We start from the raw sequence: 13,799 nt of genomic DNA on the forward strand, positions 1-13,799 counted from the left end.
GCTGCAGCTTCTGGGGGAACATAGGCAGTTACCATCTAAGAAAGAGCTCACCCCCCCATGTCTGGCCTTTTCCCAGCATTTTTCCATCTGCTGACCAGGAAAACACTACAGCCCTGATCCCCGCCACCCACAACACCGGGGGCTCCCTGCCCGACCTGACCAACATCCACTTCCCCTCCCCGCTCCCTACCCCGCTGGACCCTGAGGAGCCCACCTTCCCCGCTCTCAGCAGCTCCAGCAGCACCGGCAATCTCGCTGCCAACCTGACACACCTGGGCATCGGCACCGGCCAGGGTAAGGCTGGGTGGGCGGGGGCACTTCCTTCCCCAGCAGAGCTCTCCTCCTAGTGAGGGCAGCATGTGTGTGTGAGCAGTGACTGAGCAGCGTCATATCCCAGACGCCAAGCCTGGGAGGGGGCAGAGCCTAGTGCAGGGGCTCAGCGTCACCGGGCGGCCCCAAGGAGAATGGCGTCCAGGCGGGGGGCACCACCTGAGCAAAGACCGGCGGTGGGAAGCTCCTGGTGCCTGCAGGGAGGGGACAGTGGTTCCGAGGGGTGCTGGGGGCTTCAGAGAGAGGGGTGGACTAGGCTTTCCCTGCCCTTCACGCTCTCCTGACCCCCAGCTGACTGTGGCTGCCTGCTTTGGACACTCCAGCCTGGCCCCTTCCCCAGGCTGCACACGCATTTTCCCCAGCCGTGTCCTGAGGGAGGACCCATGGGCCACTTTCCCATCCCAGTATCTCCTGGCACTGCCCCAGTCCCGTTCTCTCTGGGGCCAATGGCACTGTTTCCCTGCAGCTTGGGCCAGAGACCTGGAGTTGTCCTCCTCGATCCCTCTGTCCTTTTGCACCCCCTGACCTGTTGGCACGTCCTGTCAGCCCAGCTCAGACCCTCCTCACCCTTCCCAGCTTCCACACGCCGTCCCCTGCCCAGTCCTGGCCCCTTCTCCCCCCAGAGCAGCTGTCAGCTGGTGGCCTTCCTCTCCTCGGGACCTTGCTTAGCCCTTGACCTCTCACACCTCTTCTCTATACCTTTCCTCTCCAGCCAATGAGCTCACCTTGCGGCCTTTGTACCTGCTGTTCTTGCCCCCATGGTCCTCTTCTTCGTTTAGGCGGCAGGGGGCCTCTCACCTGCTCCATCTCCGCTCACACCTCCTCCCCTCAAGGGAGGCCTCCTGGCCTCGTCACGCCCTCCATGGGCCTCTCACACAGCCTTGCTTTTCTGTCCTCGCCTTGTTGCTATTGAATTACTACCTTGCTTTCTCTCGTCCCCTGGGCTGGGCCTAACTCTCCTGTGTCCCTGTCGTGACCACTGCATCAAGTTGACTGTAGGATGTACGGGTTTGCATCCAGACAGGAGAAGGGACAGCCGCCAGCAGCCCCCGGGGTAGGGGGCCCCTCTGTGAGCCCACAGGTGTTGGGACCTGGTGGTCAGTGAGAGCACTGCGTCATATGCCCTCCATCCTGCCCAGGGGCCACAGAATGGCCCACACTCACCGGTCTGTCATCCTGAGTGTGGTGGGCAGAGCCATACAGCATTTTCTGAGAGAATCATATGCTTAGCGTCCCGTTTGTCACAGCCCCTCTGGCCCCCCAGAAAGAACAGGCTGTTGGAGAGGGCGGCAGCCCCTGGACCAGGGCAGGACCCCATTGGACACTTTGCAGAGAGATTGCAGGGGCAGTCGTCTGGCCTGGAAACTGGGCTGATGGGGTGAGCAAAGGAGAGTCAGCCCTGGCTCTGGTGCCATGCTCCTAGGTTTTCAGAGCAGGGAGTGGAGGCCAGCCAGTGCAGAGTGGAGTGGGGCCTCTGGCCTGATTGTGTCAAGACTGTTCTTCCACACGCCTGGCCCCATGCCTGCCAAGGCATAGCCCCAGACAGAGGGCATCCACCCAGCCGTGCCCCCACCTCCCCGCCCAGGGAAGGCACGCAGGACACACGGAGCCTGAGACCCGTGGTCCCCAGAGATGGGTAGGCAGCAGCACATACACCAGCCTGTGTAAAGAAAACAATTGGAAGGAAGATTGTCTCTGGGGCCACTGGGCCCCCTGCTGGTGCAGACACTGCCGTTTCCTGGGCCCTGTTTTTCCAACATCTTGCTGCGGCCTCTGGAGCACCACCCGCTCCGCCCGAGGGTCCTTGGCAGGCCCCCAGCGCCTGCCGGGAGCCGTACACCTCCAGCCTGAGCAGAGTCTAAACAAGCTCAGGAAAACATAGCACATGTGAAAGCAGTAGACCCCAAGCTGGGGTGGCGGGGGGAGCTGCCTGGCTCCAGTGTCGGCCGGTGATGTCTGACATGTGTTGGGTTGTTTGCGAACCTGCCGCTCCAGCAGCTCGCCTGGCAGGGGCTCTGCTTTCCAGGCGCATTTTAAATCAAGCTGAGCCATGGCCCTTGGCACATGTGGAGATCACCCCCCTACCCAGCACACCCGCCCGTCGGAACGTGAGTCCCCAAGGAAGAAGAGGCCTCCCCACTAGGGAAACAGCGGCCCCTCTCGTCCCCTTCCATATTTGCTGAAGTTGTTTCCTTGGCTATCCACTGGGACCGGAAGGACAGCAGGCCCACATCTTCCTTCCTAGCAGTACTCTGCGCCCAGCTTCCCGGCACTCAGGGCTTACGTGCCTCAGGCCAGGCCCCTGCCACCTGGCCCGCCCTCCCCTGGCAGCTCTCCCTGCCCGCCCAGACTTCCCTTCCAGCTGGCCCCACTCCTTTTCCCAAAGGTGATCCAGGTTGCCAAAAGGAATTCAACAGCAAGGCGTCTGTCCACCCTCCCAGCCCCCATGTGAGGCCAGGAGCTCACGCTGCAGCCCAGCAAAGGCTTAAAAAACGCCTTTGTCTTCAGGGCAGATGTTAGAGGCTGGCAGCCCAGGGCCAAACCCAGCCCACTGGTGTATTTTGTCTGGCCCGTGAATGTGTGCGTGACGCTTTGAATAGACACTTACACATCAGGAGAGTGCATGCAAAAATCTGGATTTCTGGCTTCTCTTAAATCAGAAGGCCTCGCAGCGGTGGACCGAGGCCTGGTGCCTCGAGGGGCCAGAGCGCTCCAGTTTGCCACAGGCCCCCCCCCCCGCCCCTGGGGTCCCACTGTCCCTCTCATTCCTGGCACCTGCCTCTGCTGCTTCCTGAACCTCGACATCTGCTCTCTGGGTGTCGTGTGTTCCTCAATCTGCTGAACACATGAGGTGGTAGATGCTCCGAGAAGATGCAGGAATGGCCCAGGGTCCCCACTCCACTGTGTGCTGTGAGCAGGTGTCTCCAGGACTCCTGCCCAGGCCCCTTGACAGTGCCTCACTGGACATGGCTGTGTCCAGAGCAGCCTGACTCTGGGTCCCAAGGTCTGTGCAGAAAGTGGACCCCTGAGCCCTGCCTTGCAAGCAGTCCACAGTGCCAGTCCCCCCCATACCCCCCCCACACACACACAGTGCTGCGCTGGGAGGAGCCGCCAAGGGAGTCCAAGGGGAAGTGCAGGCGTGACCGGGCTCGCCTTGCACGGATGACACAGCCCCTGCAAGCAGCTGCCCTGGGCAGAGAGAAGGCTGCCTGTCATCTCCTGTAGCATGTGTTGGCTGCATTCCCGCTGGCCCATGAACCTGCTGTTTTACCCGCTGGAACAAGGTTGATCTGGTGCCCTCGGCAGGATAGGCCTGGCTCTCCTGGGTGAGTCAGGCACCTTCACTGGCCTTGACTGTGGGCCAGACTTACCAGAGCTTCTCACAACCTCATTAGGGCCTCATGGTGAACTCACAAGGGCAGCTGTCATCATCTCCATCTCAGTGATGAGGAAACCGAGTCTGGAGGATCAGGCCAGGCCCCCAGGGCTCCCCGTGGCAACAGGGGGGTCTGTCATCCTGGCAGGATAACTCTGCAGGCCTCAACTGCTGCCACACTGAACTTGACCTCACTCAGCTCTTTCACAACGGGTGTATCCAGGGATTAGATCCCTGGGGGAGGGGGCTGAGGGGAAGGACGGGGCAACGTGGAGTCTGTGGCAGGAGCGCCATAAGATACAACGGTTTTGGAAGAAGAGAAAGAGTAACAGTTTCTAATTTGGGCATCCCAATGAGTGCTGCTCCAGCATGGAGAGGACTTACTGTGCTTCCCCGAAAGTAAGACCTAGCCGGACCATCAGCTTTCATGCATTTTTTGGAGCAAAAATTAATATAAGACCCGGTCTTATTTTACTATAATTTAAGACCGGGTCTTACCTAATATAATATTTATATTAATTTTTGCCCCAAAAGATGCAGGAGAGCTGATGGTCCAGCTGGATCTTATTTTCGGGGAAGCACAGTAGGTGGGGGGAGACGAACGTGGACATGAGATGGAGGGGCTGCCAGGTAACACAGGTCTGGGGCTAAGATCTGGCTGCAGGAGTGGTTACAGGAAGGGACGTGCATCAAAGGAAGGAGAGGAGAGCAGGAGGGTCAAGAGGAAACGCAGTGTTGGGGAGGATCGACTTGCTTGAAACTAACCAAAACTCAAGGCAGTTTAGGAAAAAACGGAGATTGATTGTCTCCCAAAGGCAGGAAGTGCCAGTGTGGCTGTATCCAGGGTTCAGGAGCTGCTTCTCCCTCCTCATTCTCCAGCCTACCCTCCCCCTTCCAGCCACAGGAGGCTCCAACATATATAGAGCTCCAGACCGCCCTTCCTGGAGTTCCATTGAAAGTCCTGGGGCAGGCACTCATTAGACCAGCCTGGTCACATGTCCAACTAGGGGCCAGTCACGTGGTAGTCCACAGGCAGGGACGTGCTGCCTGGTTGGCAGGGCCCACAGGACATGCCCCTCCTAGAGAGCGGGCAGGATCAGGTGGAGAGTGTTGGTCAGCATGGGAGGAGGGAAGGAGAACAGCCCACACAGAGCTGGGGGCCCCAATGTCAAGGTATTGGGGCCTTGGAAGGGGGTGCATCCTGGGTTTGGCAATCAGGGCATGCTCACTGGCTTCTGACTGAGAGATTGAGCTGTCTCCAGCAGTGGCTGTGGGTGTGTGAGTGGCCCTTTGGAGGCCGGAGTCATACCCACCCTCCCTTCCAGGGATGAACACGCCAGGCTCCTCGCCGCAGCACCGACCAGCTGGTGTCAGCCCACTGTCCCTGAGCTCCGAGGCACGACGGCAGCAGGCCCAGCAGCAGGTGTCGCCCACCCTCTCCCCGCTGTCACCCATTACTCAGGTGTGAGGGCGAGGTGGGGTGGAGGGTGGCCCAGCTCTGCCTCTCTGGGAGGCCTCCCACTCCTTCCGGGGGGCTGCAGAAACATCCCGGCATTTTTGGCTTTCTGTCAACTTTTAAACACGGAAAATAGGTTAATCAGTGGCCTGGAGTCTCCTTGTACCGTCCCAGACAGGTCTGATGTTAGCTCATGCTGTCTGAGTGGGCATGCTTTATTACAGTGTTTTCTTTAGGATCTAGTCGAAATTTTCCAAAATCGACTTTTAAAGAGTAGTATTTTTTCTTTTTCTAATTTACTGTAATTTTACTTCATCTACTCTTCTGGTAGTTTCGTGTGTTGGTCTATTTCATCTGGGTTACACAGCAAGCTGGTGTGTGGTTATTGACGGTAACGGTCGTCTCTGTTAACTCTTTCATTTCTGTAAAGTTAGTATGTTCCCACTTTTGTTTCTGATTTCAGTCATTTGATTCTTCTCTTGTTTACTTAGTCGAGGCTCATGGGATGAGTTAGGAAGCATTCCCTCCTCTTCTGTTTCTGGCAAGAGTTTGAGACGCATTGATGTTAAGTATTGACGTTTGGTAGAATTAACGAGCGAAGCCACCCGGCTCTGAGCTTTTATCTCCCCTGGGATGTTTTTGATTACTGATTCAACCTCCTTACTTGATACAGGTCTACTCAGGTTTTCTGTTTCTTCTTGGGTCAGTTTTGGTAGTTTGTATGTTTCTAGGAATTTGTCCATTTTGTCTATCTTTAAAAAAATCCCTGACAGATAACATTTTTGCTGTTTGTTTTTTAACATAACCTGGATGGCGTCACCCACTTATAACAAAACTAAGTCATTCCTTCACTCCTTCCGATGCCTTTCCCGGGCATGGTTCCCTTCTTGTCTCTGTCTGCTTTTATGGTTGGTGGTCTTATCAGATCGGGATCCAAGCAGAGTCATGGTGGTTCTGTGTCACCAGTCCCTCCATCTGTGACCCCTGCCCCTTCTCTCCACCTCCAGTCTCTTAGGCCTGCTTTCCCTTCCTGGAAAGTCCTTTGTGATCGCTAACTACCCACCACTTATTAGAGGCTGGGCATCTTCTAAATGTTCACATCCCGTAGCTCGGGGCATGTCCCACCTCCCTCACAGGGCAGGAGTCCCGCCCACCCCAGGGACCGTCTGCAGATTCATGACCATGAGAAGGTCTGAACTGGTTATCACCGAGGGGCCACACCAGTACCTCCAACAGTCACACGCTCTCTAACCTCCCCAGATGGGCCAGGCTATAGGGTGGTGGTGGAAGACCCCTTCCCCTCCAGGACCACAGAGGGGCTTAGCGCTGGCCACCTGCGGGGCTACCAGAGTGTGGTGCCTGGTGCCTGCTACGCCCACCCCCCACTCCCCCCAGGGGGAAACTCCAGTTCAGAGAGGCTGGGGACCTCCTGAGCTTGAGCGAGTATAGAGGACAGTGATTGCCTCTCGGTGTGTGGTGAGAGTGAAAGAAAGGCTGGTTGGGTGCAGGGTGCAGCCAGATGGATTCGACACCCAGGTCCTGTGCAGCTGCAGCCTAACCCTCCGTGGCCCTGGGCCAGGCCCCCCCCGGGGCTTGTACTTCCCAGGTTCATCCATGACGTCATTGCTGACTGAGCTTGCCGGGCCGTCTGGGCCCCTGAGGACCAGGTGTTCATGGCCTGGCCCTCACGGCTGAGCACGCCTCTGCCTGATGCCCTCTTCTCTCCACAGGCTGTGGCCATGGATGCCCTGTCTCTGGAGCAGCAGCTGCCCTACGCCTTCTTCACCCAGGCAGGCTCCCAGCAGCCACCCCCACCACAGCCCCAGCCCCCACCACCTCCGCCGCCCGCATCCCAGCAGCAGCCACCCCCACCACCTCCACAGGTGCCTGTTGGCCTTCCCCTGGGCGGCCCCCTGATGCCGAGCACCAGCCTGACGCGGGGGCCCCAGCTGCCCCCGCTCTCGGTCACGGTACCGTCCTCTCTCCCCCAGTCCCCCCCAGACAACCCAGGCCAGCCACCAATGGGGATCGACATCACTTCGGTAAGCCCAGGGCGGGGTCTGCAGGGCCTGGCTGGGAGGTTGTGCAGGTGGAGCCCGGGGCTGTGGGAGGCCCCATTGGGCACCCAGGACCCAAGGACAGTTGGTGCCCAGCTGACTCTGCAGCCACCTCAAGGCTCCACTTAGAGGCCAGCTTGCCAGTGTTCAGGGCTAAAGCAGACAGTGCTGGGGGCCGGGCACACAGCGAGCTTTCTTCCTGGAATCCTCAAGCCGAGGTTTTCACCCCATGTACACATATGGAAACTGAGGCACAAGTGGGGGTCAGTGCCCCACACTTCACCCAAGATGGACCACCTGTGTGGCTGCCAAGCCCTTCCCCATAGCATTTGATACCTCCCGCTCTGCCCTTCCCATCAAAAAAAGGGCTTTGCTGGAGGTAATGAGAGCACAGCTCTCAGGACCTGGGCAACAGACTTCTGGGAGCCAGAGGGATGGAGGTGAACTTGGAGGGGAGGAAGGGGCCGGGGGCTGCAGCTCAGACCCTGGGACCTCCTGTCTAGGTTGGGGGCTGCCGCTCAATTATAGGATGGGTCCCCCTACCTGGGGCCCAGAGGGCTAAGTTCAGACCAGGGGACCCCCCCCCCGCTATGGAGCTGTAGGGAGCTGCAGCCCAGACCATGGGACCCCTTTTCTGGGCTGAGCTCAGGGTAGTGAGTGCTGGGTTTTTAACTCTGCAACCCCAAATCTTCTTGGTTGTTCAGACTTTGACTCTGGTTATCCCGGTAGGAAGAGGGTGGTAACAGCTACCTTTGGCTACATCCAGGGGAACAGAGACCCATGTTTGGGGCACAGTGAGCCCTTTCTACTCAGCCTTCAGCTGCCAGCCACAGGATAAATGCCATTAGAACATCATGTGATCTGCAAAGAACAACATACCCCTACCCCCTGAACTGGCAGAGCAGGCAGTAACCTAACAGTAGAGACCCATGTTTCCAAGCTGCTTCAATCCCCCAGAGGGCAGACCCAACATTCCCCACACACACAGGAAAGCACCTAAGGCTTTCCTTTGGCAGAAACACAGGTGTGGGGGCTGCTCTGATGCCAGGGCTGGCCTGGGCACCCAGTTCTCTGATGCCCTCCTGCAGTGGGGCCTGGCTTTGGAGCCAGCAGACATTGGCGCATGGGTGGCTAGGCCAGGCACACAGACTGCTCCTCGTCAGGCTCCCAGCTTAGGGTGTGTATCGCCGTATAACCCCCCAGGGACTGCTGGCTCCCTTGGCAGCCACCTCCAGAGCTTCTGCAGATACACCCAGGCAAGGAAAACATCCCTCTGGATATTTTCCTGGTCTTCACAAGTGACCATGCTGGTACCACCCATGCCCTGCTAATTGAGCCCCTGTGTCCTGCCCAGGCTCAGCCTCCAGCCCAAAAATGTGGCTGCGTTATGTGTGTGAGTGTGAGTGCTCTGCAGCCTGTTGAGTTGAAGCGGACCCCTCCCTCCCTCACAGCCCTCTTAGGAGACTCAGGCTGGGTTCCAGGTTCTCCATCCGCAGCCCCCACACCTGGGAGCTGGCTTTGGAGGCAGGTCCCCAGGAGGCCCCGGGCTCTGGCAGGGCTCAGGGGCCCATTCTTCCTGCAGGTGCCCCAAGTCCTCTGCTCACTGAGGTGTGGGAGGGACTCAGTGGGGAGCCCGGCAGGGGCGCCTGGGTTCTGACCTGTCTCTCGTTGTAGGCCCCAGCTCTGCAGCAGTACCGTACTAGTGCTGGCTCCCCGGCCAACCAGTCTCCCACTTCACCTGTCTCCAATCAAGGCTTCTCCCCTGGGAGCTCCCCGCAAGTAAGGGATGCGCCACCCCCTGCCCCAGGCTCACTTCACACCCCTGTGCCCCCGCCCGCCTGCCACCATCTGTGCTTCACGCCTCAGTTCATCCCATCTCGTCCGCTCCACGGGGTGGGGAGAGGAGGGTGCTGCACCTCTGTGGTCTGTGCGATGCCCCAGCTGGGGGTGGCGGGCCCCTCACTTGTCTTATTGACCTCAGTGTCGGTCACGCCCTGGCTCTTTGCCCAGTGGCTGGGGACACACCACGTGCTGCTCGAACACGCATCCAGCAGCCTGTGCACATGGCCCCACCTGCATCTGCTTGCCCCGAGGCTCGGCGCCGTGAGGCTTTCAGAAATAGGCGTGCTCCCCTTGCTTGGGGGCACAGCTGAGGTTACTGCAAGCGGTGGTGGGAGCTCCGACTCTTCAGCCCCTGCCCACTGTCCCACAGGAAGTCCTGTCCCCCAGGAAGGTTCCCCGAGCAGCACTGCAGCCTATTGGGTCCTTGTTCCCCTCCCACAGATGAGACGGAGTCCGGCCACAGGCAACAGGCAGGGCTTGACCATGCCCTTGAGACACGGGTTCCCCCCACACCCAGCACAGCTGAGTCCCAATCGCTAACACACACGCACAGACCTTGTCCAGGTTCTTCAGGGTTCCTCCCAGCCTGGCTCGGCCATGGCCCGTTCCATCCATCTCATTCCGTCAGAGGAGAAGGGGCACCGGCAAAGCTGACATCCGGGCCTGAAACATCTCACTCTAGCAGTGGAGCCTTCCCGGGACCCCGCCCCTCTGTCCCCAAAATGTCACCAGGCTGAGAAACCCTGCAGTGCCCCGGCCCTGAGGCCACCTTCTCTGCCCAGGGGAGGTAGGGTTCTCCTTCTTGCATAGATCAGGGAGCGGAGCTGCCCTTCCAAGCAGGACCTGGCAGGAATGACATCAGGCTCCTTTGTCCCAGGGGACATGCCCCACTGTCGCCATCTCTGCAGCTCTCAGCCTTGCACTCTGAGCCCAGCCCTGTGTGTCAGGACAGTGGGTGTCCCACTCGAGGAGGATGTGAGGCTCCATCTATTACAGGAGGGGCTCTCCCAAGGCACTTCCTCCTACAGCTGTCAGGGATCCTGATGTCGGGGACCATCGGGGTGCAGCCTCCTGCTCCACAGGCAGGTGGGGAGGGTGGCAGTGAGCTCGGGAGAAGCCAGGGCTCGGCCTGGTGTCTGCACACTCTCGGTCCATCCACGTCAGCTCTGAGCTCTCCTGGCTCCTGGAAAGTGTCTGGTCTCATCTTGTGGTGCTGTGGAATGCAGCGGGCGGGAGAAGCTGGTTCAGGCAGGGGAAGCCACCGGTGGGGCCTGTCCCAGGTGGCCTGACCCTCTCATTCAAGGCAGGACAGGAATTTAAGGGTTGAGCAGATTTCTCTCAGATATTTGCCTGAACCAAAAGGATCCATTCCGGGCAGAGCGAGTTCCTGTTTCGTCAAGCCCATGCCTGTGTGTCAGTCCTGTCTGTCCGTCATGTGGGGCCAAGAAGGCAGGCTACTCACTCAGGTGTGGCAGGGCTGTCCGGCTGTCTGAGCCCAAAGGGACATACCGGCTGAGAGGGACAAGGGACTTGTTCAGAGGCAAACAGGACCGGGCAGAGGGCAGCCCTGACTTCCCACTGCAGCTTGGGCCCTTCAGGACACGCTCATCAGTCCCATGGGGCCAGATCTCCCATGGCGCAGCCATCATCCCTCCTGGATCTGTGGGGCAGCAGGGACCCCACTTGGCTTTGAGCAGATGTCCTGGGCCTCAGGCAACTGGAATTGTGTCCCACGTGCTGCCTCCCCCTTCCATTCGGAACAAACCCTCATGGCACCTTCACAAGAGAAACTGTAGCCTGGGGTCTACTGGGCATGCTGTGCCTCTCAGGGACCAAGGCCCTGGGCACAGTAACAGGTACCCCAGAACAAACCCGCTTCCTTCATGAGCAAACCCAGCTGAAACCTTCAGCCCCTTTTCCAATCCTGAAGCTGGTGATTTTTAACTCTTCCCTAGTTTTTGAATAGAACGTTTGTCCCCAGGGGCCTCCCTGCCTGCTGGGGTAGCCATCTGTCCCTTTCTGCTCTCAGCCCACTGAACACCCAGAGCAGCCAGTAGATTTGTGGCCAACCCCGTCTGGGATGGAGGCCCAAGACTCAAGCTTTGGCTGTTGTCAGAGCATGTGGAGACCTTTCTAGAACAGGGAGCTCAGATCCAGGGCCTTTGTGTAGACATTTGAAAGGAGGAGTGCCTGGGACACGAGAATGGCCACGGTGCAGTAGCTTCTACAAGCCACCTTGTCCTGCAGAGGTAACAGACTTGGGGTCTGGGCTAGGGATGGCTCTCCACAGGCCTGGTGCGTCAGGCGCTGTCTGGCTACACGCCGGCCACGCCTCTCCTCCCTCCCACACCCCACCTTTCCATCCTGCCTTCCCTGGCAGCATCTCAGCAATGGGCAGGACCTCCAAGCTACTCTTTCTAGCGTCTCCACCACCTCTGAGTTCCTGGTCCCCGCTCCTCTCCCAGGGGAGCAGCCCCCACCCCCTTGTCCCAGCCAGCCTTGAACAAGCATGGGTGGAGCTGCATGCCTGCCCATGGGCCCTGGGGTCTTGAGGGCAGGCAGCCAGGGGCCCATAGGTGGGCAGGGGGCTTTCTACGTGCCTGTCCTGTGTTCACTTTGCACCTGTCCTGTCCATGTGTGGGTGGCCTGTCCTGTCCCATGTCTCCCCAGGGGCCTGATAAGGGTCACCAAGTCCTCGTCCCATCCTGAACATTCAGGGCACCTCCCCCCTTGGCCCCAGTCACACACTTTCCTCTGGGGCCAATCAGATGGGGTTCTCGATCTCCACGTGTCCCCCTCGTCTTCTGTCCGATGGAAAGGAGGTCACCTCCACCTGGGCTCAAGGAGAGGAGATAGGGGATGGTGCGTTGGAAGGTGTCAAGGTACTGATGCCCCCCAAGAGCAGGCGGTGGACAGAAGCAGTCGTCCTGAAATTAGGGGAGACACCAGCTCAGAATGGGCCTTCCTGGGAGCCCTGAGATAGCTGTCATCAGCCTCCCTCATCCGGAGCATCCTCCAGTCGGTCCCAGGGGCTTCCTTGGAGCCTCAGTAGGACTGTGAGAGCTCCTCCCAGCCACCCCCCTCAACCTGGTCTCAGGGACCATGACAACAGCAGGCGTCTCTTCTATCTACAGCACTCTTCCACCCTGGGCAGTGTGTTTGGGGACTCGTACTATGAGCAGCAGATGGCGGCCAGGCAGGCCAATGCTCTGTCCCACCAGGTGAGCGGGCGCCTGGGCCACAGGGCCCCCGACAGACGCTCGCCCAGACTCCGCCCTTGGGCGTGAGCAGTCCTGGCCCCTCCTATCTCCAGGCAGTGGAGTGCATGGCTGCCTTTGCTTTCCGTGGTGTCTGTGCCCTCTGAGGCATTGAACGCCAGCAGGGGTGGGCAGTGGCTGTCACAGTGGCACTCTGCATGGGCCACGCATGTGGGTTTACGGGAGGTCATGCTTGCTTTTTGTGGAGGCTGGAGTCAGGCCTGCAGACACAGGCGGGGTTGGCTGGTGCCCGGAGCTCTTTCACTCCCCATCCATCCATTACTCCATCCATGCAGCAAGCCCTGAGGGGGGTGTACGGGCAGGCCCAAGGGGGTTTGGGGAGGGCGATACCCTGGGGCCGAGGGACTCGTGCAGGCACCCCGGGGTGGACCTGAGCATGGCACTGGGCCTCCTATAGAGGAGGTGGTCCCAGCAGCCGCAGGAAGGCCAGCCTCACGCCCTGTGTCCCCTCCCAGCTGGAGCAGTTCAACATGATGGAGACTGCCATCAGCTCCAGCAGTCTGTACAGCCCGGGCTCTACACTCAACTACTCGCAGGCAGCCATGATGGGCCTGACAGGCAGCCACGGGAGCCTGCCGGACGCCCAGCAGCTGGGCTACCCCAGCCACAGCGGTATTCCTAACATCATCCTCACAGGTGAGGCCCTGGCATGTCGTCCTGGGCAAGGGCGCAGCCCTGGGGGGGGGGAATCCCCTCCCCACCCTGCACGGTGAGTCCTGACGTGACCGAGGTGTCCCCACCCTTGACATGGACACCATGAGGCCAGACCCCCGACCTTGATTCACTGCTGGGCTGCAGACAGGCCAGGGGGACACACACCTGGTCCCTAAACGAAGCATCCAGCACCCTGTGCTCAAAGCCAGAACTCGTCAGTCAGTCATCAAGCCCCACACCCTCCACCCAGGCCCCTGAGCCCTCAGTGTGCTGGGGATGCAGGTGCCCCGGGCAGGGGGTGGGCCCTGACTCATGGGATATGTCTTTTGCAGCCAACAGACGTGTAACACCTTTTACACGCTGCAATAAATATCCCCAAGAGGCCTAAGCACAGCGCTCAGGTGCCCCAGGATGTGCATGGCACGTGTGAGGAAGTCCCACTCCATCTAGCACAGAACTCAGACCCCTGAGGCCCTCCCCACCCCTAGCTTCTCCCCAAAGATTCTGGGTTTTGTTGAAGAAGGAAACAGTTCCCTTATAAGCTGGGGTTGTCATGGGGTTGGGTGGGGCACCCCCTGGCGGTTCCCACTGACATCTCCCGGTTGTGGGGATGGCATGCCTGGACCCCAAGTGCTGACTCAGTGCTTCTCCCCACCCCAAGGGTGCTTCAGAAGCCCAAGGAGGACCAGGCCCCATGATCTCCCCAATAGCCCAGAAAGACCAGGACTGTCATACTGGTCCCCAGATGGGGAAACTGAGGCCCAATAACTCCCTGCAAGTAGAGGAGGGAGCTCAGGTTTGAACCT

At 59.4% G+C, this 13,799-nt stretch overlaps 1 protein-coding gene across 12 annotated transcripts in view; it reads left to right on the top strand.

The window, feature by feature from the left end:
- The window catches only part of CRTC1 (CREB regulated transcription coactivator 1), a 56,843-nt gene that overhangs the window by 37,626 nt on the left and 5,418 nt on the right, over positions 1–13,799 (top strand). For 4 of the 12 annotated variants that reach the window (XM_033133874.1, XM_033133875.1, XM_033133877.1 and 1 more), the window contains 6 exons: positions 77–294; positions 5,032–5,168; positions 6,893–7,204; positions 8,894–8,998; positions 12,196–12,282; positions 12,795–12,975. In XM_033133874.1, the coding sequence (XP_032989765.1) occupies positions 77–294; positions 5,032–5,168; positions 6,893–7,204; positions 8,894–8,998; positions 12,196–12,282; positions 12,795–12,975 (1,040 nt within the window). The remainder of the gene's footprint in view (positions 1–76; positions 295–5,031; positions 5,169–6,892; positions 7,205–8,893; positions 8,999–12,195; positions 12,283–12,794; positions 12,976–13,799) is intronic. The other 8 variants (XM_033133878.1, XM_033133885.1, XM_033133876.1 and 5 more) reach the window with 6 other exon arrangements.

The sequence above is a fragment of the Rhinolophus ferrumequinum genome, chromosome 18 (genome assembly GCF_004115265.2).
Source record: "Rhinolophus ferrumequinum isolate MPI-CBG mRhiFer1 chromosome 18, mRhiFer1_v1.p, whole genome shotgun sequence".
Classification (NCBI taxonomy): domain Eukaryota; kingdom Metazoa; phylum Chordata; class Mammalia; order Chiroptera; family Rhinolophidae; genus Rhinolophus; species Rhinolophus ferrumequinum.